The 27,317-nt window shown below is 40.9% G+C and overlaps 1 protein-coding gene across 4 annotated transcripts in view; it reads right to left on the reverse strand.

The window, feature by feature from the left end:
- triob (trio Rho guanine nucleotide exchange factor b) overlaps positions 1-27,317 on the reverse strand; it is a 166,731-nt gene that overhangs the window by 40,411 nt on the left and 99,003 nt on the right. For all 4 annotated transcript variants that reach the window (XM_065246252.2, XM_065246251.2, XM_065246253.2 and 1 more), the window contains 10 exons: positions 26,641-26,836; positions 24,278-24,444; positions 7,628-7,747; positions 6,841-7,032; positions 5,967-6,116; positions 5,741-5,855; positions 5,294-5,409; positions 2,870-2,992; positions 2,454-2,648; positions 2,245-2,360 (listed from right to left, as the gene is read on the reverse strand). In XM_065246252.2, the coding sequence (XP_065102324.2) occupies positions 2,245-2,360; positions 2,454-2,648; positions 2,870-2,992; positions 5,294-5,409; positions 5,741-5,855; positions 5,967-6,116; positions 6,841-7,032; positions 7,628-7,747; positions 24,278-24,444; positions 26,641-26,836 (1,490 nt within the window). The remainder of the gene's footprint in view (positions 1-2,244; positions 2,361-2,453; positions 2,649-2,869; positions 2,993-5,293; positions 5,410-5,740; positions 5,856-5,966; positions 6,117-6,840; positions 7,033-7,627; positions 7,748-24,277; positions 24,445-26,640; positions 26,837-27,317) is intronic.

Raw genomic sequence — 27,317 nt, forward strand, 5'->3', positions numbered from 1 at the left:
AATATATATATTTCAATCCAAGGAATTATATTGATGTCGCATTGGAAGAAAAACTTACAAACCTGTAAACATAACAGTTTTAAAAAGGTTAAAATGAAATATATTTTCAACTTCAAAAATAAACTTTATGAAATGTACTTAAATGTATTTAGCATATATTTAAAATATATTTAGGCAAAAAATACTTTTTTTGAACATATGGGATGTAAATTTTAGGGATGCACCGATACCGATACTAGTATCGGGTATCGGCCTCGATACCACATTTTCTAAAGTACTCGTACTCGTTAAAAGTCCCCCGATACCTGGAATCGATACCACGGTCTGAGAAATGTCTATGTTTGAGCGGCGTGTAAGGGGTTAATGACTCTTGTGTTGTCCAAAGAGGCAGAGTTTACAACAAACTGGAAAACTAGTCCCTTGTTTTTTTTTTGTTAAATTATATGACTAAAGCTGTTACCTGTCAATTTAAATCATGTTTTTTTATTAAGTACTCGGTATCGGTATCGGCAAGTACTGAAATGCAAATACTCGTACTCATACTCGTATTCCAAAAAAGTGGTATCGGTGCATCCCTAGTAAATTTGAAATATATTTGCTTGACCTTGAAATACATTTTTAAAAATATGATTTAAAAATATATTGATATATGAATATATTTTAACCTTCATTTAAAAATATATTCAATTGAGCATAACATTCTACAAAATGTATTTAGCATAATATATTTAAAATATATTTTTGGCAGGAGAAATAATTTTTTTGCTGTATGGGTGTGTAGATTTTTAGCAACATCTAGCTGTTAGATTGTGAATTGCAACCAGCGGCTCAGTCCCTCAGCACACCCCTCCCTTTCGAAACGCATAGAAAGCTTCGGTAGGCGCCACAGGACAAACACATCATCGTCGTTTGAGACAGCGTTTGTCCATTAAGGGCTACTGTAGAAACACGGTGGTGCGAAATGGCGACTTCCATGTAAGGGGAAAAACATTGCATTTTGTAAGGTCTTTATCATAGACTGTAAAAAAAGATGGACGACGCTCGTTCGCTCTCTTTCATTGGTGAAAAGTGAAGCCGCCAGTGTCCCGATAAGGTGCTGAGATCTTGGGTCTTGAGTCTGCGCACACCACCGTTTTTTTAGCATTAAGTAACTAACTAAACACAAACTTATTTTAAAAACAAACACTTGAATTAAAATCAGCGTGATAAAAACTACAGTAAATGACAAAAACCAGCTTCGGAAAAGCAGATCTTTGAAGCAAATCTTTTCAAAATTCGCAAAAAATCTAAACAAAGAAATGCAAATTAGGTGATTTTTCATCAACTTGTTCGAGCGAATGATGGTGGAATTGTAAACCTAGGAATAAAACAAGGCATGCTTAGAAAATGGAGATAAGACTGAATTTAGTTAAGATTGGGCAATGACTAGCAGCAAAGGCATTGTGATGATGTCGAAACCCCATTTATGGTAAAGACAATGTCAGCTGATACAGTTAAACGATCAGTCCCGTTGGGAGTAATGTTTGCTACGTCAGAATTCATTCGGCAAATGCGTTTCCATCTCCCATTATTCGCATTTACTCTACATTGCATAATTCGAAAACCACCTCAAGCAAGCGTAAAAATTTTTTTTTTTGAAATTTGTCTCGTTTCTTATGCGATATTTCAAAATGTGCATAAAATCAGGGTGATGAAAAACCCAGCAAATGATAATATAGTTATGTGTATTATATTGCATTTCTGTCAAGAGATCCTACTAAAAGTCCCACAATGCACCTTTAAATCAAGATACATTCTTTTTCAACGGAATTTTATGAAAGCTTCTGCAATTTAACTGAAGTAAAATGCAATGACGAGTCAACACTTCTCTTTCATTACTGTCTGTGGTTTGCATGCTATCATAGTTAGGTTTGAATTAGGAATGCACTAAAATATCGACCTACAATAAAGATAAATGCAATTTTTTCCACTATTGGACATAAGCCGATTGTTTAAAATCAGCCAATGATCAGGGCAGTTTATATCCTGCCAATGAAAACACATCAGAACATTATTTTGAATTGGTTAACAATGACAACAGAACTGCAATTTGTACACTGCACACTTCTAGGATTTCACAACATAATACTTTAAAATAGTGAGTAAAAAGCATATCTACTGGTATCGGTAGATCTCTCGTAAGTAATCAAATATCTTATTGGTACAGAAATTGTGTATCAGTGCATCCCTAGTTTGAAGACGTACTCTTTTCTGCGTGCAGATTTGCGCCTTTCCTCGTTGAGCTCATGGTTAACATCTCTGAGTTTGACCTCTGCACCAGGAGCACTGGCTGGAATGATGTCCAACTGCAAATCTTTACTCTGAAACCCCAGAGAAATTTGTGTGCTTAGCAAACATCTCTTTCTTTCATACAATAATATATCGTCACATGATTCACACACAAAAACACTCACTGCTTTGTTGGAGTCTGTGGACAGGCCGAGCGCTTTCTCCAGACAGGATCGGTACTTGTCCATGCGGATGGAAAAGTCACGGTAGCGTTTGTCCACCGAGGCGACCCATTTCTGTATCTCGCCCGCATGGGCGTGGCCCTTTTCACAAAAACCATCGGCGAGCTGGATCAACAACTTCACTCGCTCTTTGGTTTGCTAAAGAGACACAGAGAAAGAGACCTGGACTGATTTCACAGTGTTTAAACATTATCTGGCAGCTCTGTGGAGCATCACAGCTGATAAGAACAACTGTGGATATGGCCTGAATCTTGATGCTAACCATCAAACCACTAAGTTTCTGGTCTTATCTGTAAACTGCAAAGCAAAGATGAAGTATATATACACAAACATGCCTTGCACACTCAAACGTACAGTACCTTGGCTGTGATCTGGAATTCCTCATGTTCCTTTAAGAGTTCCTGTGTGTGATGTATAGTGGAGCCTGTGGACGTGTGTGTGGACAGGTAAAATTCCCCTGTATCATGGATCCACTCCAAAGCCTGCAACACATGTACATATTTAAAAACATGATGTTTGGGCCAGACTCGTACAGTATGTGTCCACAAGAGGGAGTGATATAAAAGCACTTTTATCTCTTTCCAAACAAAAAGATACCAAAACATTTGAGATGGATGAATCCCTTGTACATTATGTTCAGCAGGTCAAATAGCGATATGAATTTGACTGAAGAAAAGCAGCATAACGCAGATGTCCTAAAACATTACATTGCAGTTTATTTGAAAAGAACACATGAGGAGGAGTTTGTGACCGTTCGATAAAGAATAACTTATTATACCTTTGTATTACTCTTTACTTATGATGTCATAACCAGCCATGGTGCATTAAAGGGATAGTTTACCCCTTTAATGAACACAAAGGAAGATATTTTGAGCAATGTTTATAACCAAACTGGTTGAGCACCATTGACTTCCACAGTAATATTTTTTCCTACTATGGAAATCAATGGTGCTTCTGTTTCCTGCTTCATTACAAATATCTTCCTTTGTGTTCAGTAGAGCAAATAAATGTATACAGGTTTGTAACAACACAAGGGTGAGTAAATGATGACAGAATTTACATTTTGGGATGAACTATCCCTTTAAGGTCAAGCTATATTTCTGTCCAGACTAAATATGAAAATACTTGACTGCCAATCAGAGCAGTGTTGTTTATTATACATGAGAATTTTAGTCCATTGTTTTTTTTTTTGATGTGGGTGGGATTCCAGAGACCACCAAAATGTTTTATTGCTTTGCTTGTTGCAGCTTGACATTATGTAAGTGATAACATATAGGCAGCCAGTTTTTATCATAACAACCGGCTGCCTATAGACGGTTTCAGCAGTAACAACATAAACAAGCGGCTTTCGTGGTCAACACGTAACTTCCGGTAAACTCTGCTAAGAATAAATACCAACAAAGTCCTTTAAAAGTAGTTTATTTATATAACACGCTAAATAGACCTAGGAAACCAAAACATTTGTTGTTTTCGACAAGGTATTTGTTCAAGAGTTCAGTTTAGCAACTAGTCAGACCATTAAAAAAAAAAAACTTTAACTGGAAGTAAAGTTCTGACCAGACGCTTAATCGCGTCACCACATGTGCGTCCAATGAAACCGTCTATACATTATCCCGCTAATTACACGGCTATTTAAGTATGGTATGCAACATTAAATATTGATCTGAAATATTTTATTTGCTCATTTTTAACGAATGCAGACCTTCCGCAAGGAAAAAGCCTTTTATTTCGTTTTTAAGATAAGACAAGACGTTCAAATGTCACAAACACACTATTTGGTTAAATCATAGTAAATATGATGTCATATATGTTATTAAAAGATATATTTATATTTATTTTTTGTGTAATATTAAACTGTACCTGTCAAAAAGACTTGCAACATCCAGGTTACCGTGTGTTATTAGTTTTGAGCGGTTATCTGAAAATAACGAACCTTGGAATGTCTCGACTGGCCAATCAGAATCTAGCACTAATAATACAAGTTAATGCTGTGTAAATCTGTTTTTTAAGATGGGAGAAATTTCTTTTATGAGTATGTGATACATAATGGTTGAAATTCCATAGCGTTTTTATAGCCGGCACACAAACCACTGAGCGCTTGACCTGATGTGATTTTGTCATTTTAAACTCCAGGAATAGTAGTTGTGGTCTGAAGCCTCCAGTCGTTCAAACTAAACTGGATTTAAAAGTACACTCTAAAACTTGAAGGACATCTTAGACTTTGCTAATGCTAATGTTAGGTTTAAGGCATTTTATTGACATACAAGTAAACAAGATAAGCACAAACCAAAATTCTGCCACAAAATCTGTAAAATAATTGGCCTGTTACACATATTTTGCTTTTCTTTTCTTTTTTTGCTTGCAAAGACTGCTGCCTTTATGTTTTAAACATGTTTTTTCACATCTGTCTATTGCTGTATCAATTACAGATGCACCCTTTTCTCTCAGTAGCACGTACTTAAAGGGACAGTTCACCAAAAAATCTGGGGGTATTCCTTCATCATTTTCTTACTCTTATATTGTGACAAACCTGTATAAAAAAAATTCAAATGAACACTAAAGAAGATATTTTGAGGAATGTTTTTAACCAAACCATTCATGAGTGAATGGGGCTCATGACCGGTTTGGATACAAACATCTCTCAAAGTATCTTCCTTCGTGTTTATCATAACAAAGATATGAAGAGATGATGACAGAGTTTCAGTTTTGGGTGAACTATCCCTTTAATACTTTATACCCATAGTCTTGTGAATCTGCATGTGCACAGTTTGATTGACACTAACCTGTTTGGCGCTTCTTTCAAACACCACGTATTGCTGACACTGATCCAGTCTTCTCTTTCTCATGGTCCAAAAGTGCAAAACCCGGTTCTCCCTCTGTAGCAGCTCATTTAAGATGTCTGCAATGAGACAGGAGCATCAGTATTTGATCAGTACCCTGCCTGTGAAAACCCAGCTACATAAAATCATCCGACATAATATAAAGAACAACCTGTGAAAATATGATATTGATATCTTTAATATTGACTGAATAAGATCATGTCAAAGATTGAAATTAAATCTTAATCTTATAATATAGATTAGGAGACACAGTCACATTTAAGCCTTTACCTAATTTGCATAATTATTCAGGCAGCAAAATAATGCAAACATTTCCAAATTTATTTCATCCTAAAAATGAAACTTGAATAAAAAATAAGGATTTTGACAAAAAGGTAGATGTGGTCATACTTTTGACTTGTTGTTCGGGAGCCTTGACGTGTGCCAGCATCCCGGGCATATTTACGCTGTTTCTGTGCAGGTACTTTAGGAAGACGTCAGCATTGCGTCTGGCTAGCGTGCATGCCTTCCGGGAAAAAAACACTAAATTATAAGCGAATCTGCAATAAAGCAGTCCATCATCCGAATATCTTGCTGATAACCGGACAGCGGGTGTGTATTCATATGTGCTCTGTACCTTGAGGAAGGCTTCTTTCTGCTCCAGGTGTTTGCTTATCATTGGTGTCACATGTTCAGACTCTGAATTTGGTCCCAGCTTATCAATTCCCCCACACCAGTCCTCTTCTCGCTTATATTCCTGCTCTAAACTCTCCAACACACTGCATACCTGGAAAACACACGTGTACAGATACATACATTAATGCAAAGGTGAAAACACATATGCATAAATATTAATTGATCAGTTTTATTGTGTATATGTGTTTTTTATATACAAATAATAAGTATACGGGCTGTCAAGCGATACAATTTTTGTACATTTAAATACTGTGTAGATTTTTAGCGGCATCTAGCGGTGAGATTATGAATGCTACCAATGCAACGGCTTAGTCCACAGCTCACCCCTCCCTTTCGAAATGCATAGAGAAGCTACGGTAGCGGCCACAGGACAAACACGTAGGGACGAAACGCGCTCTGTAGAGCAGTTTGTCCGTTTAGAGCTACTGTAGAAACATGGTGACGACTTCCATGTAAAAACGTCTTATTCTAAGGTAATAAAAACAATACAGTTCATTTTGTAAGTATTTTATACACCACTGATAATATAGTTATGTATATAGTATATTGCATTTCTGTCAAGAGTTCATTTTGAAAGTTACACAATGCACCTTTAGTTCAACACTTAAATTGCAATATTTGGAAAGGAAAGACTCTAAATAAAGATAATTCAAAGATGTTGTTAAATAAAGCACATCCTAAATTAAACTAAATCCAACTAAAACAAACAAATGAATCAGATTGCATGTGCGTCTTTGCTAAAGAGTCCAAAAGAAAGCAAAGAATTATGTCATAACATCAAAAAGTAACTATCAGGACAAGAGAGCCGTTCTGACCTGCTCTGAGGTCTTGTAGAAAGCCACTGAAGCGTTGACCAGTTTGAGTCGGTCCTCCATCTTCAGCATGAGCTGCTGCCAGTGAGACGCCACCTTCTCGGCACAGTCCCGGATCATATCCATGTCATAGTGATTGGCCTGCAGAAGAGCCTCGGCTTTCTGCTGCACCTGCAGGGCGCTCTGATGTGTCTTCTGCACAAAAACACATCATCACAGACGACGTCAAAAGAAGAGAAAGTGTAAAGAACTAAATAGCGTTGTCCCGGGGTTTTTTTTTCTCCTAGGGGGTTTTTCACCCCGGGGAGGCAGCCTTTTTGGGCTTTACCTAGCTTCCTCTTCTATACGTGCAATTATAATATTGAGTCATAGCCGCAGCAAATTTAACTGCTCATGCTATCATGTATTCTGTTGTGCTATCTGTCGTTTTCTGTGCTTTTCACTGCTTCTATTTATGTAAAGCTGCTTTGAAACAATTGACTTTTGTGAAAAGCGCTATATAAATAAAATTGAATTGAATTGAATTGAATTATTCATTTCAGATAGTCAGGACTAGCAAAGACCATTTCCATACTGTAAAGACATCATTAAGGTGCAGATTTTTTTGACACAAAATGTTAAACATGAATAACCAAAAACAGGCGCTCGTCCTAAATGCAGAACATCTCGTGAACAACTTTTTCTGTGTGTACTCCCCACATTAGCGCCCCCAAAAGGACAAGATCTCAAACTAACATGGGAAACAAATTATTTAACGTTTAGCACAGTAAAATGCTTTATATGTGTGTACCTCAATAGCATGTTGAAACTGCTCGTGTTCCCTCTGTAACTGTTCTGCCTCCTGTAGTGAGCTGGCTGTGATGAGTCCAGCATTGAGCATTGACTCTCCATTACGGATCCAACCCAGGACCTGAAAGAAGTCAAGTCAGGTCAACCTTTATTTATATAGCACATTTAAAAACAACAGAGGTTGAGCCAAAGTGCTTTACAAAAGAATAAAATGAACAGTTTAAAAAACATAATTCTATCAACATCAACACATCATTTATAATCTATTCAAAGGCTAAAGAGAACAGATATGTCTTCAAGGATGACTTAAAAATGGCTAAAGATGAAGATGACCTCACATAGAGAGGAAGACTATTCCACAATTTCGGAAACACATTGGACAAAATATATAAGTGCACGATGTGTCATCATAATGGTTTTTATTATTGATTCTATTTTTGGAAGTTCCCGGAAGTTAAGTTTGGGCGAGATGTCTTCACGGGTCCACAAAACCAGAGGTCCGACCCGAGACGAGAGTTCAGGTCTAAAAGTTTCACGTGTGCCTCATGGGTCGGATATAATAATGGCAGCATCGGGTCATTTAAAATGGATGTGTTTTTGCCGAACGGACCTGTTTGCCAAGAGCACTTGTGAAATCGTGTGGCTGGCGGTAGGTTAACTGTCATTTAGACAGACCTGTAAATACATTTTAAATGTACATTTTAGCAGTTACCCTGATGTCGTCATCAGATAACAAAGGAAAATAAATAAAGTAGCAGGCCAAATTAGTTGCAAGCGGGTTTTCTTCTTGTCCGACTGGTGCGTGCGGGGCAGGAGACTGCACACACATCATTGGCGTTTACATTGGGGTACAGTCATGTTAAAACAAGAAATTGCCACTAGTTTGGGTCTGACTCGGTTCTAATTTTCTCGGGTTTGTCTGGGGGGGTCTTTGTTTGAAAAAGAAAAAAATTATTTATGCACGTTTTCAGGTAAAAAGTGATTCTGGTAATTTCTTTGGACTTTACTTTGGGCCACAAAAGGAATTTGTTTACAGTATGTTGTTGCTGCTGAAATGGTCTTTACACTGATTCACTTTACGCATTCGCTTCAGTGCTGATGTACCGATAGTGACAGATAAAATAACTGCATTCGTTGTCTAAAAACAAAAACATACTAAAAATTGGCACACACTTAATCAGGACAGTCAAAGTCCTGTTCACACGATCACTCAACCCTACATGGCCACTCAAAATCTTGATACCACAGCATGTCTTTAATCGTTCTCTTTTCTGTAGAGCAGTCCAGCAAAAAATAAATAAATAAATAAACAAACAAACAAATAAATGGAAGGATGAAATGAGATTACCAGCTGCTGCTCGTGGCCTAGTTTTCCTTTTCATTTTAAGCATGCACAGCCCTATAAAATCCTTGTTTCCTTTAAGCCTCTGCATGATTTCTGTGCCGGCACTCAAAACGGATGCCACCACAATCTCAAAATTATAACACTTTATATTAAAGTTTATTAACTCTTTCACCGCCAGCCAGCGCCAGCGTTTTTCATGATTTTCACCAAAGTTTAATGCCTTCCAGAAAATGTTCTTCTTTAAATATATAAACATACAATATACCAAATTAAAGAACAGACCCTCTGCTTTCAAACAATAAAAAAACGTTTCATCCTACCTTTAGTGGTTCTTTTGCAATCAGCTTTTGAATATGGGTAGGTTTTTGCAAAAACACCATATTTTGAGCAAAAAGCAAAAATAATTCCATATTTGTGACGGACTTTTCATAGAGATCCCATTCAGAGCGATCTTTAAAACAGACACGGACATGCAGCCGCTTGCCATAGGGCAATACTTCCGGTTTTAAAAAGTTGCGGAAGGGCGCCACCTGGTGGATAATAGCGGTATCGCGGAAAGACGGAAAATCTCGTCATTGGCGGGGAAGCGTTTTCTCTTAATTCACGAGATATCTCGTCAATGGCGGGGAAAGAGTTAATAGGACATTAATTATCATGTTATTTGCATTAATCAAAATGCTAAATAATTTAATACAAACGTTAATATAAATCAAATTTATTTATATTGGAATATTAATTGATTAAATAATTAATTAATCTGGATAATGTAATTAAACTAGATATGCAATTCCCAAGGAATTACCAGTGCATGAAAATGCAAAAAGCTGATTGATAGAAATGTAAAAGAAATTTAGTCTAGTAGTTTACCTGGCTGTTGACATGTTTTAGTGTGAAGCTAGCATGATTTAAAAAAGTTATCATGATGAAATATGATGCTAGCATGATTAGCATGATTCAGCATAACGTTAACATGATGCTAGCATGATTAGCATGAAGCTAGCATGATTAGCATGAAGCTAGCATGATGTTAGCATGATTAGCATGAAGCTAGCATGATTTTAGCATGATTAGCATGAAGTTAGCATGATGCTAGCATGATTAGCATGAAGTTAGCATGATGTTAGCATGATTAGCATGAAGCTAGCATGATGCTAACATGATTAGCATAATGCTAGCATGATTAGCATGATGCTAGCATGAAGCTAGCACGATGCTAGCATGATTAGCATGAAGCTAGCACGATGCTAGCATGATTAGCATGAAGCTAGCACGATGCTAGCATGATTAGCATGAAGCTAGCACGATGCTAGCATGATTAGCATGAAGCAAGCACGATGCTAGCATGATTAGCATGAAGCTAGCACGATGCTAGCATGATTAGCATGAAGCTAGCATGATTAGCATGAAGCTAGCACGATGCTAGCATGATTACCATGAAGCTAGCATGTTGCTAGCATGATTAGCATGAAGCTAGCACGATGCTAGCATGATTAGCATGAAGCTAGTATAATGTTATCATGATAAACACGAAGCTAGCATGATTAGCATGAAGCTAACATGATGCTAGCATGATTACCATGAAGCTAGCATGAAGCTAGCATGATGCTAGCATGATTAGCATGAAGCTAGCATGATGCTAGCATGATTACCATGAAGCTAGCATGAAGCTAGCATGATTAGCATGACGTTAGCATGATGCTAGCATGATTAGCATGAAGCTAGCATGAAGCTAGCATGATGCTAACATGATTAGCATGAAGCTAGCATGATGCTAGCATGATTAACATGAAGTTAGCATGAAGCTAGCATGATTAGCATGAAGCTAGCATGATGCTATCATGATTAGCATGAAGCTAGCATGATGCTAACATGATTAGCATGAAGTTAGCATGATGTTAGCATGATTAGCATGAAGCTAGCATGATGTTAGCATGATTAGCATGAAGCTAGCACGATGCTAGCATGATTAGCATGAAGCTAGCACGATGCTAGCATGATTAGCATGAAGCTAGCACGATGTTAGCATGATTAGCATGAAGCTAGCACGATGCTAGCATGATTAGCATGAAGCTAGCACGATGCTAGCATGATTAGCATGAAGCTAGCATGATGTTATCATGATTAGCATAAAGCTAACATGATGTTAGTATGATTAGCATGAAGCTAGCATAATTTGCATGAAGCTAGCATGATGCTAACATGATTACCATGAAGTTAGCATGAATTTAGCATGAAATTAGCATGATCCTAGCATTATTAGCATGATGCTAGCATGATTAAGATGATGCTAGCATGATTAGCATGAAGCTAGCATGATTTAGCATGAAGCTAACAAGATTTAACATGAAGCTAGCATGATTTAACATTAAGTTAGCAAGATTTATTATAAAATTAGCATAAAGCTAGCATGAAACTAGCATGAAGCTAGCATGACTTAGCATGAAGCTAGCATGAAGCTAATATGACCCAAAGACCCGACCCCCATGTCTCTATGATGTCCGGATCCAGAGATATAAGGCTTTGTTTATTATGTTGCTAGGCTGCTCATATTTGGTTGCTAGGGGCGTGGCTTAATACCTCAATAAGGATGGTGAGAGACTGATTGGATGCCTGAGTAAAATGAGCCCACCCCCATGTCTCTGTGACACTGTGCTGCAAAGATATCCATCTGGGCATTTTATAATGGCAGTCTATGGGAGATGTTGCTAGGGTGCCCAAAATGGTTGCTAGGGGCGTGGCTTGATAGCTCAATAAGGATCCTAAGGGACTGATTGGATGCCTGAGTAAAATGAGCCCACCCCCATGTCTCTATGACACTGCGCTGCAAAGATATCCCATTCGGGACGTTTTTAGTTCCTTATATGGGCATGATTCCTGCCCCATTATAAGTCTATGGGGAAATTTGGGGACCTCTTACACCCCAGGGGTACAACTTTCACCCCATTGTGAGGTATGTTCTTACAGAGCCTGCCAGCCTCTTCAAATGTGGCAAGTCACAAGTTTCTGTAAAATTCTAGGTCTGAGCTACGACTCGTCAAAGTTTGTCTCCATGTTAAGTCAATGGGATTTTTCGGCTGCTTTTTCGCCCCTGGGGCGAAGACCGTACCCCCGATCGCTTATAAAAGTCATAGCCCACTATTCCCGAATAGTCCGCACGTTTGAGAGTTTGAATGAAGTTTCTAAGTTAAGCGGTTCGAGCCGTATTAATTGCCGAAATTTGGTTGGAAGAATAATAATAATAACTAGATAGGTACATTTCCTGAAGAAAATGTGAGTGGTGCTTGCCGTGGCAAATTTCGGGGGACAATATATGATTATACTCCAAGCCAAAAGTAAAACAATTCAACCCACATGTCTCTACGATATTCTGATGCGAAGATATAAGGCTTTGTTTATTCGGTTGCTAGGGTACTGTATTTGGTTGCTAGGGAGAAAATTGGCATCCACTAGTGATTACACTCCGAGTCACGAGTCAAACGGTCAAACCCCCGTGTCTCTACGATGTTCTGATGCGGAGATATAAGGCTTTGTTTACTCTGTTGCTAGGGTACTGTATTTGGTTGCTAGGGAAAAAATTGGCATCCACTAGTGATTACACTCCGAGATACGAGTCAAACGGTCCAACCCCCGTGTCTCTGCGATGTTCTGATGTGGAGATAAAAGGCTTTGTTTACTCTGTTGCTAGGGTAATGTATTTGGTTGCTAGGGAGAAAATTGGCATCCACTAGTGATTACACTCCGAGTCACGAGTCAAACGGTCCAAACCCCGTGTCTCTACGATGTTCTGATGCGGAGATATAAGGGTTTGTTTACTCTGTTGCTAGGGTACTGTATTTGGTTGCTAGGGAAAAAATGGCATCCACTAGTGATTACCCTCCGAGTCATGAGTCAAACGGTCCAACCCCCGTGTCTCTAAGATGTTCTGATGCGGAGATATAAGGCTTTGTTTACTCTGTTGCTAGGGTACTGTATTTGGTTGCTAGGGAAAAAAATGGCATCCACTAGTGATTACCCTCCGAGTCACGAGTCAAACGGTCCAAACCCCGTGTCTCTACGATGTTCTGATAAGGGGAAATATAAGGCTTTGTTTACTCTGTTGCTAGGGTACTGTATTTGGTTGCTAGGGAAAAAAATGGCATCCACTAGTGATTACCCTCCGAGTCACGAGTCAAACGGTCCAACCCCCGTGTCTCTACGATGTTCTGATGCGGAGATATAAGGCTTTGTTTACTCTGTTGCTAGGGTACTGTATTTGGTTGCTAGGGAAAAAAATTGCATCCACTAGTGATTACCCTCCGAGTCATGAGTCAAACGGTCCAACCCCCGTGTCTCTACGATGTTCTGATGCGGAGATATAAGGCTTTGTTTACTTTGTTGCTAGGGTACTGTATTTGGTTGCTAGGGAAAAAAATGGCATCCACTAGTGATTACCCTCCGAGTCACGAGTCAAACGGTCCAAACCCCATGTCTCTACGATGTTCTGATGCGGAGATATAAGGCTTTGTTTACTCTGTTGCTAGGGTACTGTATTTGGTTGCTAGGGAAAAAAATGGCATCCACTAGTGATTACCCTCCGAATCATGTGTCAAACGGTCCAACCCCCATGTCTCTACGATGTTCTGATGTGGAGATATAAGGCTTTGTTTACTCTGTTGCTAGGGTACTGTATTTGGTTGCTAGGGGCGTGGCTTGGGAGTAGCCAATGATGTGCCCAGTGATTACACTCCGAGTCACAAGTAAAACGGTCCAACCCCCGTGTCTCTACGATGTTCTGATGCGGAGATATAAGGCTTTGTTTACTCTGTTGCTAGGGTACTGTATTTGGTTGCTAGGGAAAAAAATGGGATCCACTAGTGATTACCCTCCGAGTCATGAGTCAAACGGTCCAACCCCCATGTCTCTACGATGTTCTGATGTGGAGATATAAGGCTTTGTTTACTCTGTTGCTAGGGTACTGTATTTGGTTGCTAGGGAAAAAATTGGCATCCCATAATGATTACACTCTGAGTCACGAGTCAAACGGTCCAACCCCCGTGTCTCTACAATGTTCTGATGCTGAGATATAAGGCTTTGTTTACTCTGTTGCTAGGGTACTGTATTTGGTTGCTAGGGAAAAAATTGGCATCCCATAATGATTACACTCAGAGTCACGAGTCAAACGGTCCAACCCCCGTGTCTCTACGATGTTCTGATGCGGAGATATAAGGCTTTGTTTACTCTGTTGCTAGGGTACTGTATTTGGTTGCTAGGGAAAAAATTGGCATCCCATAATGATTACACTCAGAGTCACGAGTCAAACGGTCCAACCCCCGTGTCTCTACGATGTTCTGATGCGGAGATATAAGGCTTTGTTTACTCTGTTGCTAGGGTGCTGTATTTGGTTGCTAGGGAAAAAATTGGCATCCCATAATGATTACACTCTGAGTCACGAGTCAAACGGTCCAACCCCCGTGTCTCTAAGATGTTCTGATGCGGAGATATAAGGCTTTGTTTAGTCTGTTGCTAGGGTACTGTATTTGGTTGCTAGGGAAAAAATGGCATCCACTAGTGAATACCCTTCGAGTCACAAGTCAAACGGTCCAACCCCCGTGTCTCTACGATGTTCTGATGCGGAGATATAAGGCTTTGTTTACTCTGTTGCTAGGGTGCTGTATTTGGTTGCTAGGGAAAAAATTGGCATCCCATAATGATTACACTCTGAGTCACGAGTCAAACGGTCCAACCCCCGTGTCTCTAAGATGTTCTGATGCGGAGATATAAGGCTTTGTTTACTCTGTTGCTAGGGTACTGTATTTGGTTGCTAGGGAAAAAATTGGCATCCCATAATGATTACACTCAGAGTCACGAGTCAAACGGTCCAACCCCCGTGTCTCTACGATGTTCTGATGCGGAGATATAAGGCTTTGTTTACTCTGTTGCTAGGGTACTGTATTTGGTTGCTAGGGAAAAAATTGGCATCCCATAATGATTACACTCAGAGTCACGAGTCAAACGGTCCAACCCCCGTGTCTCTACGATGTTCTGATGCGGAGATATAAGGCTTTGTTTACTCTGTTGCTAGGGTGCTGTATTTGGTTGCTAGGGAAAAAATTGGCATCCCATAATGATTACACTCTGAGTCACGAGTCAAACGGTCCAACCCCCGTGTCTCTATGATGTTCTGATGCGGAGATATAAGGCTTTGTTTACTCTGTTGCTAGGGTACTGTATTTGGTTGCTAGGGGAGGGGCTTGGGAGTGGCCAATGATGTGACCAGTTGTTACACTCCGAGTCACAAAGTAAAACGGTCCAACCCCCGTGTTTCTACGATGTTCTGATGCGAAGATATAAGGCTTTGTTTGTTTTGTTGCTAGGGTGCTCATATTTGGTTGCTAGGGGCGTGGCTTAATAACTCTGTACCGATTGGATGCCTGAGTAAAATGAGCCCACCCCCATGTTTGTATGACACTGTGATGCAAAGATATCCATTTGGGCATTTTATAATGGCAGTCTATGGGAGATGTTGCTAGGGTGCCCAAAATGGTTGCTAGGGGTGTGGCTTAATAGCTCTGGGAAGTTCCTGAGAGACTGATTGGGTGCCTGACAAAGTAAAACGGTCCAACCCCCGTGTTTCTACGATGTTCTGATGCGAAGATATAAGGCTTTGTTTGTTTTGTTGCTAGGGTGCTCATATTTGGTTGCTAGGGGCGTGGCTTAATAACTCTGTACCGATTGGATGCCTGAGTAAAATGAGCCCACCCCCATGTTTGTATGACACTGTGATGCAAAGATATCCATTTGGGCATTTTATAATGGCAGTCTATGGGAGATGTTGCTAGGGTGCCCAAAATGGTTGCTAGGGGTGTGGCTTAATAGCTCTGGGAAGTTCCTGAGAGACTGATTGGGTGCCTGACAAAAATAAGCCCACCCCCTTGTCCCTACGAAGCTGCAATGCGAAGATATCCCATCAGGAACATTTTTATTCCCTTATATGGGCGTGTTCCCTGTCCCATTGACTTTTCATTAGGGCACTTTTGGGAGCCTCTTACACCCCAGGGGTACAACTGACACCCCATTGTGATGTATGTTCTTACAGAGCCTACCACCGTCTTCAAATGTTATAACCCACATGTTTCTACAAAATCCTCGAGCGGAGCTATGACTCGTCAAAGTTGGGCGCAATGTTAAGTCAATGGGATTTTTCGGGTGGTTTTTCGCACCCCTTTCCGAAATCCTGCACCCGATCGCTTATAAAAGTCATAGCACACCTCTCCTCAATAAGCCGCTCGATTTGAGCCCTCTTTCATGGGTCTACGACAAACCGTGCGGGACGAGTTAGGTGCCGAAAAAACGTGCAGATGTAAGAATAAAATATAATAATAATAACTAGATAGGTACATTTCCTGAAGAAAATGTGAAGTGGTGCTTGCCGTGGCAAATTTCGGGGGACAATATATGATTATACTCCAAGCCAAAAGTAAAACGGTCCAACCCCCGTGTCTCTACGATGTTCTGATGCGGAGATATAAGGCTTTGTTTACTCTGTTGCTAGGGTACTGTATTTGGTTGCTAGGGAAAAAAATTGCATCCACTAGTGATTACCCTCCGAGTCATGAGTCAAACGGTCCAACCCCCGTGTCTCTACGATGTTCTGATGCGGAGATATAAGGCTTTGTTTACTCTGTTGCTAGGGTACTGTATTTGGTTGCTAGGGAAAAAAATGGCATCCACTAGTGATTACCCTCCGAGTCACGAGTCAAACGGTCCAAACCCCATGTCTCTACGATGTTCTGATGCGGAGATATAAGGCTTTGTTTACTTTGTTGCTAGGGTACTGTATTTGGTTGCTAGGGAAAAAAATGGCATCCACTAGTGATTACCCTCCGAGTCATGAGTCAAACGGTCCAACCCCCATGTCTCTACGATGTTCTGATGTGGAGATATAAGGCTTTGTTTACTCTGTTGCTAGGGTACTGTATTTGGTTGCTAGGGGCGTGGCTTGGGAGTGGCCAATTATGTGCCCAGTGATTACACTCCGAGTCACAAGTAAAACGGTCCAACCCCCGTGTCTCTACGATGTTCTGATGCGGAGATATAAGGCTTTGTTTACTCTGTTGCTAGGGTACTGTATTTGGTTGCTAGGGGCGTGGCTTGGGAGTGGCCAATGATGTGCCCAGTGATTACACTCCGAGTCACAAGTAAAACGGTCCAAACCCCGTGTCTCTACGATGTTCTGATGCGGAGATATAAGGCTTTGTTTATTCGGTTGCTAGGGTGCTCAAATTTGGTTGCTAGGGGCGTGGCTTAGTAAGTCTGTAAGGATCCTGAGAGACTGATTGGATGCCTGAGTAAAATGAGCCCACCCCCATGTCTCTATGACACTGTGGTGCAAAGATATCCATCCGGGCATTTTATAATGGCAGTCTATGGTATAGGTTGCTAGGGTGCCCAAAATGGTTGCTATGGTAACCTTACACCCCATTGTGGGGGACGTCCTGACAGAGTCTAGCACCCTCTTCAAATTTAGTAACCCACATGTTTCTATGAAATCCTGGCTCGGACCTATGACCCGTCAAAATTTTTGCAATGGTAAGTCTATGGGATTTTGCCCCATTGACTTTTCATTGGGGCACTTTTGGGCACCTCTTACACCCCAGGGGTACAACTTACACCCCATTGTGATCCATGTTCTTACAGAGCCTACCACCCTCTTCAAATGTTGTAACCCACATGTTTCTACAAAATCCTCGAGCGGAGCTATGACTCGTCAAAGTTGGGCGCAATGTAAAGTCAATGGGACGTTTTCGGGAGGTTTTTCGCGCCCCTTTCGGAAATCCTGCACCCGATCGCTTATAAAAGTCATAGCACACCTCTCCTCAATAATCCGGTCGATTTGAGCCCTAATTTATGGGTCTACGACAAAGCATGCGGGACGAGTTACGCGCCGAAAAAGTGTCCAGAAAAAGAATAATAATAACTAGATAGGTACATTTCCTGAAGAAAATGTGAGTGGTGCTTGCCGTGGCAAATTTCAGGGGACAATTTATGATTATACTCCAAGCCAAAAGTAAAACGGTCCAACCCCCGTGTCTCTACGATGTTCTGATGCAGAGATATAAGGCTTTGTTTACTCTGTTGCTAGGGTACTGTATTTGGTTGCTAGGGAAAAAATTGGCATCCACTAGTGATTACACTCCGAGATACGAGTCAAACGGTCCAACCCCCGTGTCTCTGCGATGTTCTGATGTGGAGATAAAAGGCTTTGTTTACTCTGTTGCTAGGGTAATGTATTTGGTTGCTAGGGAAAAAAATGGCATCCACTAGTGATTACCCTCCGAGTCACGAGTCAAACGGTCCAACCCCCGTGTCTCTACGATGTTCTGATGCGGAGATATAAGGCTTTGTTTACTCTGTTGCTAGGGTACTGTATTTGGTTGCTAGGGAAAAAAATTGCATCCACTAGTGATTACCCTCCGAGTCATGAGTCAAACGGTCCAACCCCCGTGTCTCTACGATGTTCTGATGCGGAGATATAAGGCTTTGTTTACTCTGTTGCTAGGGTACTGTATTTGGTTGCTAGGGAAAAAAATGGCATCCACTAGTGATTACCCTCCGAGTCACGAGTCAAACGGTCCAAACCCCATGTCTCTACGATGTTCTGATGCGGAGATATAAGGCTTTGTTTACTCTGTTGCTAGGGTACTGTATTTGGTTGCTAGGGAAAAAAATGGCATCCACTAGTGATTACCCTCCGAGTCATGAGTCAAACGGTCCAACCCCCATGTCTCTACGATGTTCTGATGTGGAGATATAAGGCTTTGTTTACTCTGTTGCTAGGGTACTGTATTTGGTTGCTAGGGGCGTGGCTTGGGAGTGGCCAATGATGTGCCCAGTGATTACACTCCGAGTCACAAGTAAAACGGTCCAACCCCCGTGTCTCTACGATGTTCTGATGCGGAGATATAAGGCTTTGTTTACTCTGTTGCTAGGGTACTGTATTTGGTTGCTAGGGGCGTGGCTTGGGAGTGGCCAATTATGTGCCCAGTGATTACACTCCGAGTCACAAGTAAAACGGTCCAAACCCCGTGTCTCTACGATGTTCTGATGCGGAGATATAAGGCTTTGTTTACTCTGTTGCTAGGGTACTGTATTTGGTTGCTAGGGGCGTGGCTTGGGAGTGGCCAATGATGTGCCCAGTGATTACACTCCGAGTCACATGTAAAACGGTCCAAACCCCGTGTCTCTACGATGTTCTGATGCGGAGATATAAGGCTTTGTTTATTCGGTTGCTAGGGTGCTCAAATTTGGTTGCTAGGGGCGTGGCTTGGGAGTGGCCAATGATGTGCCCAATTGTTACACCCCTAGTCACAAGTAAAACGGTCCAACCCCCGTGTCTCTACGATGTTCTGATGCCGAGATATAACTGTTTGTATTTTATGTTGCTAGGGTGCTCAAAAGTGGTTGCTAGGGGCGTGGCTTAGTAAGTCTGTAAGGATCCTGAGAGACTGATTGGATGCCTGAGTAAAATGAGCCCACCCCCATGTCTCTATGACACTGTGGTGCAAAGATATCCATCCGGGCATTTTATAATGGCAGTCTATGGTATAGGTTGCTAGGGTGCCCAAAATGGTTGCTATGGTAACCTTACACCCCATTGTGGGGGACGTCCTGACAGAGTCTAGCACCCTCTTCAAATTTAGTAACCCACATGTTTCTATGAAATCCTGGCTCGGACCTATGACCCGTCAAAATTTTTGCAATGGTAAGTCTATGGGATTTTGCCCCATTGACTTTTCATTGGGGCACTTTTGGGCACCTCTTACACCCCAGGGGTACAACTTACACCCCATTGTGATCCATGTTTTTACAGAGCCTACCACCCTCTTCAAATGTTGTAACCCACATGTTTCTACAAAATCCTCGAGCGGAGCTATGACTCGTCAAAGTTTGGCGCAATGTTAAGTCAATGGGATTTTTTGGGTGGTTTTTCGCCCCCCTTTCGGAAATCCTGCACCCGATCGCTTATAAAAGTCATAGCACACCTCTCCTCAATAAGCCGGTCGATTTGAGCCCTAATTTATGGGTCTACGACAAAGCGTGCGGGACGAGTTACGCGCCGAAAAAGTGTCCAGAAAAAGAATAATAATAATAATAATAACTAGATAGGTACATTTCCTGAAGAAAATGTGAGTGGTGCTTGCCGTGGCAAATTTCGGGGGACAATATATGATTATACTTCAAGCCAAAAGTAAAACAATTCAACCCACATGTCTCTACGATATTCTGATGCGAAGATATAAGGCTTTGTTTATTCGGTTGCTAGGGTACTGTATTTGGTTGCTAGGGAGAAAATTGGCATCCACTACTGATTACACTCCGAGATACGACTCAAACGGTCCAACCCCCGTGTCTCTACGATGTTCTGATGCGGAGATATAAGGCTTTGTTTACTCTGTTGCTAGGGTACTGTATTTGGTTGCTAGGGAAAAAATTGGCATCCACTAGTGATTACACTCCGAGATACGACTCAAACGGTCCAACCCCCGTGTCTCTGCAATGTTCTGATGTGGAGATAAAAGGCTTTGTTTACTCTGTTGCTAGGGTAATGTATTTGGTTGCTAGGGAGAAAATTGGCATCCACTAGTGATTACACTCCGAGTCACGAGTCAAACGGTCCAACCCCCGTGTCTCTACGATGTTCTGATGCGGAGATATAAGGCTTTGTTTACTCTGTTGCTAGGGTACTGTATTTGGTTGCTAGGGAAAAAATTGGCATCCACTAGTGATTACACTCCGAGATACGACTCAAACGGTCCAACCCCCGTGTCTCTGCAATGTTCTGATGTGGAGATAAAAGGCTTTGTTTACTCTGTTGCTAGGGTAATGTATTTGGTTGCTAGGGAGAAAATTGGCATCCACTAGTGATTACACTCCGAGTCACGAGTCAAACGGTCCAACCCCCGTGTCTCTACGATGTTCTGATGCCGAGATATAACTGTTTGTATTTTATGTTGCTAGGGTGCTCAAAAGTGGTTGCTAGGGGCGTGGCTTAGTAAGTCTGTAAGGATCCTGAGAGACTGATTGGATGCCTGAGTAAAATGAGCCCACCCCCATGTCTCTATGACACTGTGGTGCACCAGGCATTTTATAATGGCAGTCTATGGTATAGGTTGCTAGGGTGCCCAAAATGGTTGCTATGGTAACCTTACACCCCATTGTGGGGGACGTCCTGACAGAGTCTAGCACCCTCTTCAAATGTAGTAACCCACATGTTTCTATGAAATCCTGGCTCGGACCTATGACCCGTCAAAATTTTTGCAATGGTAAGTCTATGGGATTTTGCCCCATTGACTTTTCATTGGGGCACTTTTGGGCACCTCTTACACCCCAGGGGTACAACTTACACCCCATTGTGATCCATGTTCTTAAAGAGCCTACCACCCTCTTCAAATGTTATAACCCACATGTTTCTACAAAATCCTCGAGCGGAGCTATGACTCGTCAAAGTTGGGCGCAATGTTAAGTCAATGGGATTTTTTGGGTGGTTTTTCGCCCCCCTTTCGGAAATCCTGCACCCGATCGCTTATAAAAGTCATAGCAGTCCTCTCCTCAATAAGCCGGTCGTTTTGAGCCCTAATTTATGGGTCTACGACAAAGCGTGCGGGACGAGTTACGCGCCAAAAAAGTGTCCAGAAAAAGAAGAATAATAATAATAATAAGTATGCAAGATAGTAATAGTGATGCTTTGCATAAATGCAAGCACCACTAATAATAATAAGTATGCAAGATAGTAATAGTGATGCTTTGCATAAATGCAAGCACCACTAATAATATCTTTGAGGAATAGTAATAGTGATGCTTTGCATAAATGCAAGCACCACTAATAAATATGAGCAATAGTAATAGTGATGCCTTGCATAAATGCAAGCACCACTAATAATAATAATAAAAAGCCCAGTAAGAACAGTACAGCGCATTTTCAATGCACTGTAATAATGATTATTAAAGGACAAGTTCGGTATTTTACACTTAAAGCCCTGTTTTCAGATTGTTTATGATGAAATAGAACGGTTTTGACTGAAATTTGGACATAGGATGCTGGCCCGAGAATTTTCGGGTGTTTGTTGTATCAGCCCCCACCTCTATAATGGCTGCATAGGTGCACATGAACAATCCTTCCTAAAATGCATTAAACTTTCGTTTACAAAGACGTGAAACTCACCGAGTGGTCAGGGGTGTTCACTGATATGCTCACACAAAAATCGCTGCAAAAGATGCTTTCCAACAGGTTTTATTGTAGTTTTTACCAACTCCATTACTTGTATTAGATGTGCTGTGAGGTACGGTATTACTCCGCGCCGGGAACTTTGTTTCTATTCTTGCAATTGGCAAAGGCGGATTAGCGCCACCACCTGGGCTGGAGTGTTTATTATTCAAGCTCTAAGCGGAAGAATGTACGGGTGTGAGGCGTTTGGAAAAATAGGTCCACAAGTTAACAACGAATGCTAAAACAGCTGTTGGAAAGCATCTTTTGCAGCGATTTTTGTGTGAGCATATCAATGAACACCCCTGACCACTCGGTGAGTTTCACTCAGAGAATCTGACAAAGTAGTCAACAGTTTTCGGCTTCAAAATCTATCTATCTACCTTTTTTATAGCTGACTTAAAGAAAGAAAAAAGAAAGATGAGTGACTTTGTAAGACTAGTCTAAGCAGTTTATACAACCAGCCACAGGTGTCAGAGACTTCACTGTACCGCACTGTCAGGATCTGTTTAGCCCACATTTACTACTCATGAGTCATTGCTCAGGTACAGACAGAGGTAACTCATACCTCTAAAATAGAGTCTCTATTGCATAATTGACCATGATACATATTAAACAAGACAGTAAGTGTGAAAGTAAAAGATCAGTCACTGGGGTATTAGGGTTAAAAAGCAGGTAGTTTAAATAAAATACAACAAAGAGGCAAAGATTGAGTTAATGACCAACAACTCTGCTGTCCGCCTGGTTAAATGCTGCTTTAAAGAGCTTTGTGTACAGTGGCAATGAAACAGTAATTTAGCATGTTGATGTGTGTGTGGATGTGTGTCACAGATGGGTAGACAGACAGACAGATAGAGAGAGAGACAGACCAACCAGCAGTCAGAAGGATGGATGAATAAATGGTTGGTTGGATGGATGGATTGACAGACATATAAAGACAGAAAGAGAGATGGACTTGTAGAGGCAGATAAATTGATGGAGACAGTCAGACAGACAGACAAACAAATAGTTAGACAAATGGATAGAGACAGACAGACAGACAGGTAGACGGGTTGAGACCATTAGACAGATAGGTAGACAGATGAATGGAGACAGTCAGACAGGTCAACAAGGTATCACGCCAAAGCGTGTAATACACATGCTGGTCCACTACAGGATGCGTGTCAGTGTCACGGTTTGCCTCTTCTAGGCGTGACAATAACACATTTTTCTAGGCGTTAAAATTTATGAGGATGATAAACAATAGGAGGCGGTAATTTCCTAAATGCCAACACCTACAACAAGTGAAGTGACGCAGTGGCACTACATTCTCCGGACTTCCCTGGGTAAGGCTAACTTGAAAATTGAGTGATTAATGTTACTAAAATTGAGTAAATCCTGTGTTTATGTTAGGTATTTGTTGTAACGTTAATAATATAACCTCACTGTTAAGGCCACAGAGAAGTCAGTACTAAGTAAGGTTAGCAGCATTGTTGGTTGACTGTTTGATAATCAGCAAATTAATTAATCAGAGAAAGCTGCAGTGACTGCATATTATATTAAGTTCAGTTTTAGTTTTTTTAAACAAGTAGTTTTATTAATTTAGCACGGAATGTAGTGCTTAAAATAAACTGTAAATGAAAAAAATACCCGGTTTAAGAGAATGCTTTTGGTTAACTGTGAATCTGCTCATTTAAACATACAAGGGGGAACCAAACAATCACAGAATGCAATCGCTGCTGAAACACCGCCCCCTATTGATTGTCATCCTCATAGATGTGTGTCATCTTCACGCCTAGAGTAGGCAAAGCGTGTCACTGACACAAATCCTGTAGTGGACCAGCGTGTGTATTACACGCTTTAGCGTGATACTGGGTTGGACAGGTAGACAGATCAATGAAGACAGAAAGACAGTCAGACCGACAGGTAGACAGATGGATGGACACAGACAGGCTGGTAGATGGACAGAGACAGTCAGACAGACAGGTTGATAGATGGATGGAGACAGTCAGGTAGGCCGACAGATGAATAGATTGATGGATGGATGATTGAGTCAGACACACAGTGCAAGGTGTGCATGTTACCTGTTTGACCTCGGCCTGCAGGTGACGTAGCTGCACACATTGCTCCAGGTGACGTCTGTGCTGCTCTGCTGCTGCGTCCAGCTCCTGCTGTTTCTCATGCAGGAAATCCAACAGATCCTGCACCCGCGTGGCCATATCAACATCACGATCACACAACAACTCCACACCTTTACACACAGAGATAAAGATACAGACAGGTGTAACACAAGAATGTCAACAATCTCCACTGAAACAAACTATTTACAAAATATATGTACATCCAGGCCCATTTTTAAAAGCAGGCAACAACTTAAATTCTCGTTACAGCAATGCATTCATACATCGATTGAGCTTGAGAATAGCTGTGATTTTTGGCCGAAGCCTGCGGCACGCCAACGGAGATCAACAGCGCAAGACCCAAGTAAAGAATACAGGCCAAAATAAACAGCTGTTAGAGGTGAAAGGTCGGAGAATTACACATGCTTTAATTGAAAACCAATTTGATGAGAATTTAAAAAATGAACAGGTGACTTATTACCCAACAGCCCAGCGACACACAACACTTCTACTGACACTTATCATTAACAGAGATTGACAGGTGCTCATCAATCACTTTATGAGATGTACTTCACAAATGTGACTTCAATAAAACAAAAGCAGGGTTCATTTCGACATTGTGTCACTGCAAATATTATTGGTTGGTTTTTGTTCCCACCCACATGGACTCGATTACATCAGCAGAAAATAAAAATTAAGTAAGTTAATATATTTTGACAGGACAAACAAACCAAAAAAGTATTTGAAATAATAACATCCACTAATAAATCGTGTGCAGAATAAAGGCGAGACATTAATTCAATAAATAAGACCAAAAATGATTTTGTTTTAAAGTCAAAATCATCCGGATACCTTTAACACTTAATTTTACTGTGTGTTACATGTACTTACTATAGTAATAACAGTTAAGTATCCATAATTACATGCAACCTACCCTAAACCAAACCTTTACCCTAAAGTACATACTGTACATGTTGTAAACCATAAAGCAACCAGCATGTATAGCAGTCCAGCTACATTGGTCTTAGCATGCTTGGCACACATGCACGCCATCACACACACTCGCACACACGCAAACATACTTACATTTTACACCTGTAGCCCACAGCTGCATTGGGTTAAAGCTCTGTGTGTTCTCCAGCTTTGCTTTTTTTGTGCGTGTATACTCCACAGATGCTGATAGCAAAATGTGGATTTCTGTGTGTGCTGTCAGATGTCAAATCTAGTGTGTGTGTGTGTCCAGTGATTTTGTTAGGCGGTGTGCGTCTATAGGATTACAGGGCCAGGGCAGAATAAGGGAGGGGTGCTGGAAGTCTGGTTGGACCTGCTGTGTTTAGCTTTAGAGTTTAACGTTTAGCTGCTGCTTCTCCTCCCCCCTTAAGCCTGCTGTGGTTTAACCCTCTGTCCCACACATACACTCATCTCTGATGCTTTACGACAGTGATCTAGTGACCGCAAACGTACGGCTTACAGAAAAAGCACAAATACACACACTTTGTTACTCTGCGGCTCCTGTTTGATTTTTTTAAATGCACATCGATGCAGAAATGCACACAAAGATGGTGCAAGCACACGCACATGCACAGACTATACTGTACATCAGATCCTATCACAGATCACAGGTCTGACTAATTCGAACAACAACTTTCGAAAAAAAGCAGACACCAAATGTACCTGCAATTATACGATCACCCATATGATACTGATGCATACAGTTCTTGCTACTCAAACATCTCAAAACAAATCTGATTTTAAAGTAAAACCATAACACAAATGCCATGGTAGGCATTTTGGTATTAGTTTGCTTAAAGGTGACATAGAATGATTGAACGGGGTATTTATCCTTGTTCTGTGATGTGACATGTAGACAAAAATGTTTTTGTTTGGGTCTGTAATGCCTTAGAAGCTTCCTAAAAACCTCTCTCAGATAGCTCTATTAGGGTGGGGGATTTTTTAAACAAGTGGTTTTGCACCTATTTGGCTCCCCCTACTGGCTTAACTTGCAATCTCATTACTGATTGGCTGACTTTGCTGCCACTCAAAAAATTTTGCCAATTATTTTAAAGTGGAGGGGCAGGGAGATGCCTGTGATGTCATAAGCATCAGTTTTTCAGATTGGGCCGTTTTCTGGCTGACATTTCTTAAAGAGGAATTACTTTGAGACTGAGATGTTTAGCATGTCTAGCACTTTTTGTATGTTCGTGAATGCGGGTAGACTACCATTATTCAACAAAGACAAGGTAAAAATAGTATTTCATTCTCTGTCCCCTTTAAATTATTTGCAAACAATTGAAGCATAAATGATGTTTATTATTACTTATGCTCACCTGATGCCTGAACCTCCGTGACGTACTGCAGCAGTTCCTGTCCCTGATGGATGACGTGAAAGGTGAGGTTGTTCATTGTGAGGGCTTTATCAGCATGATGCTGCAGTCTCTGTTCGGCTAGCGTCAGATCTTCAGTGTCAAACTCGTTCATCTGTTGAGACAGCTCCTCGTTCCATGACTCCAGATCTGAGATAACCTACACAACACAGACACACATACAACATCATAATCTGAAATGCACAATATACTGTATGAGCAACATTTTTGGGCTTGGTTAGCCAATTAAAGAAGATAATAGTAGGATGCATTACACAATTTTTTTTAGAAAACTTGATTTTGATTGGTTAACTAAATTAACAGCATTTTGTGTGGCAATTTTTACATAAAATTACAGTTTTTTTTTGATTTTCTAAATACTGTAGCTTTGTTACATCAGTGCCTACAGTAGTTAGTCTCAGCCTCAGACATCAAGCCTACGGACCATTGGCTGAACGTCAGATGCATATAAAAAACACTTTTCTGGAAACACACTGATATCGAAGTTGTCCTCTAATTGGTTGAATTATATAGGATTTATGGGAGATGTGTGTGATGTCCGGGAAACAACAGAAAGCCGCCTGATCGAACAAGAAAGCTCCAACGTCCACAGCAGTGTATTTTTCATTTTATTTAATTTT

The sequence above is a fragment of the Paramisgurnus dabryanus genome, chromosome 13 (assembly GCF_030506205.2).
Source record: "Paramisgurnus dabryanus chromosome 13, PD_genome_1.1, whole genome shotgun sequence".
Taxonomy (NCBI): domain Eukaryota; kingdom Metazoa; phylum Chordata; class Actinopteri; order Cypriniformes; family Cobitidae; genus Paramisgurnus; species Paramisgurnus dabryanus.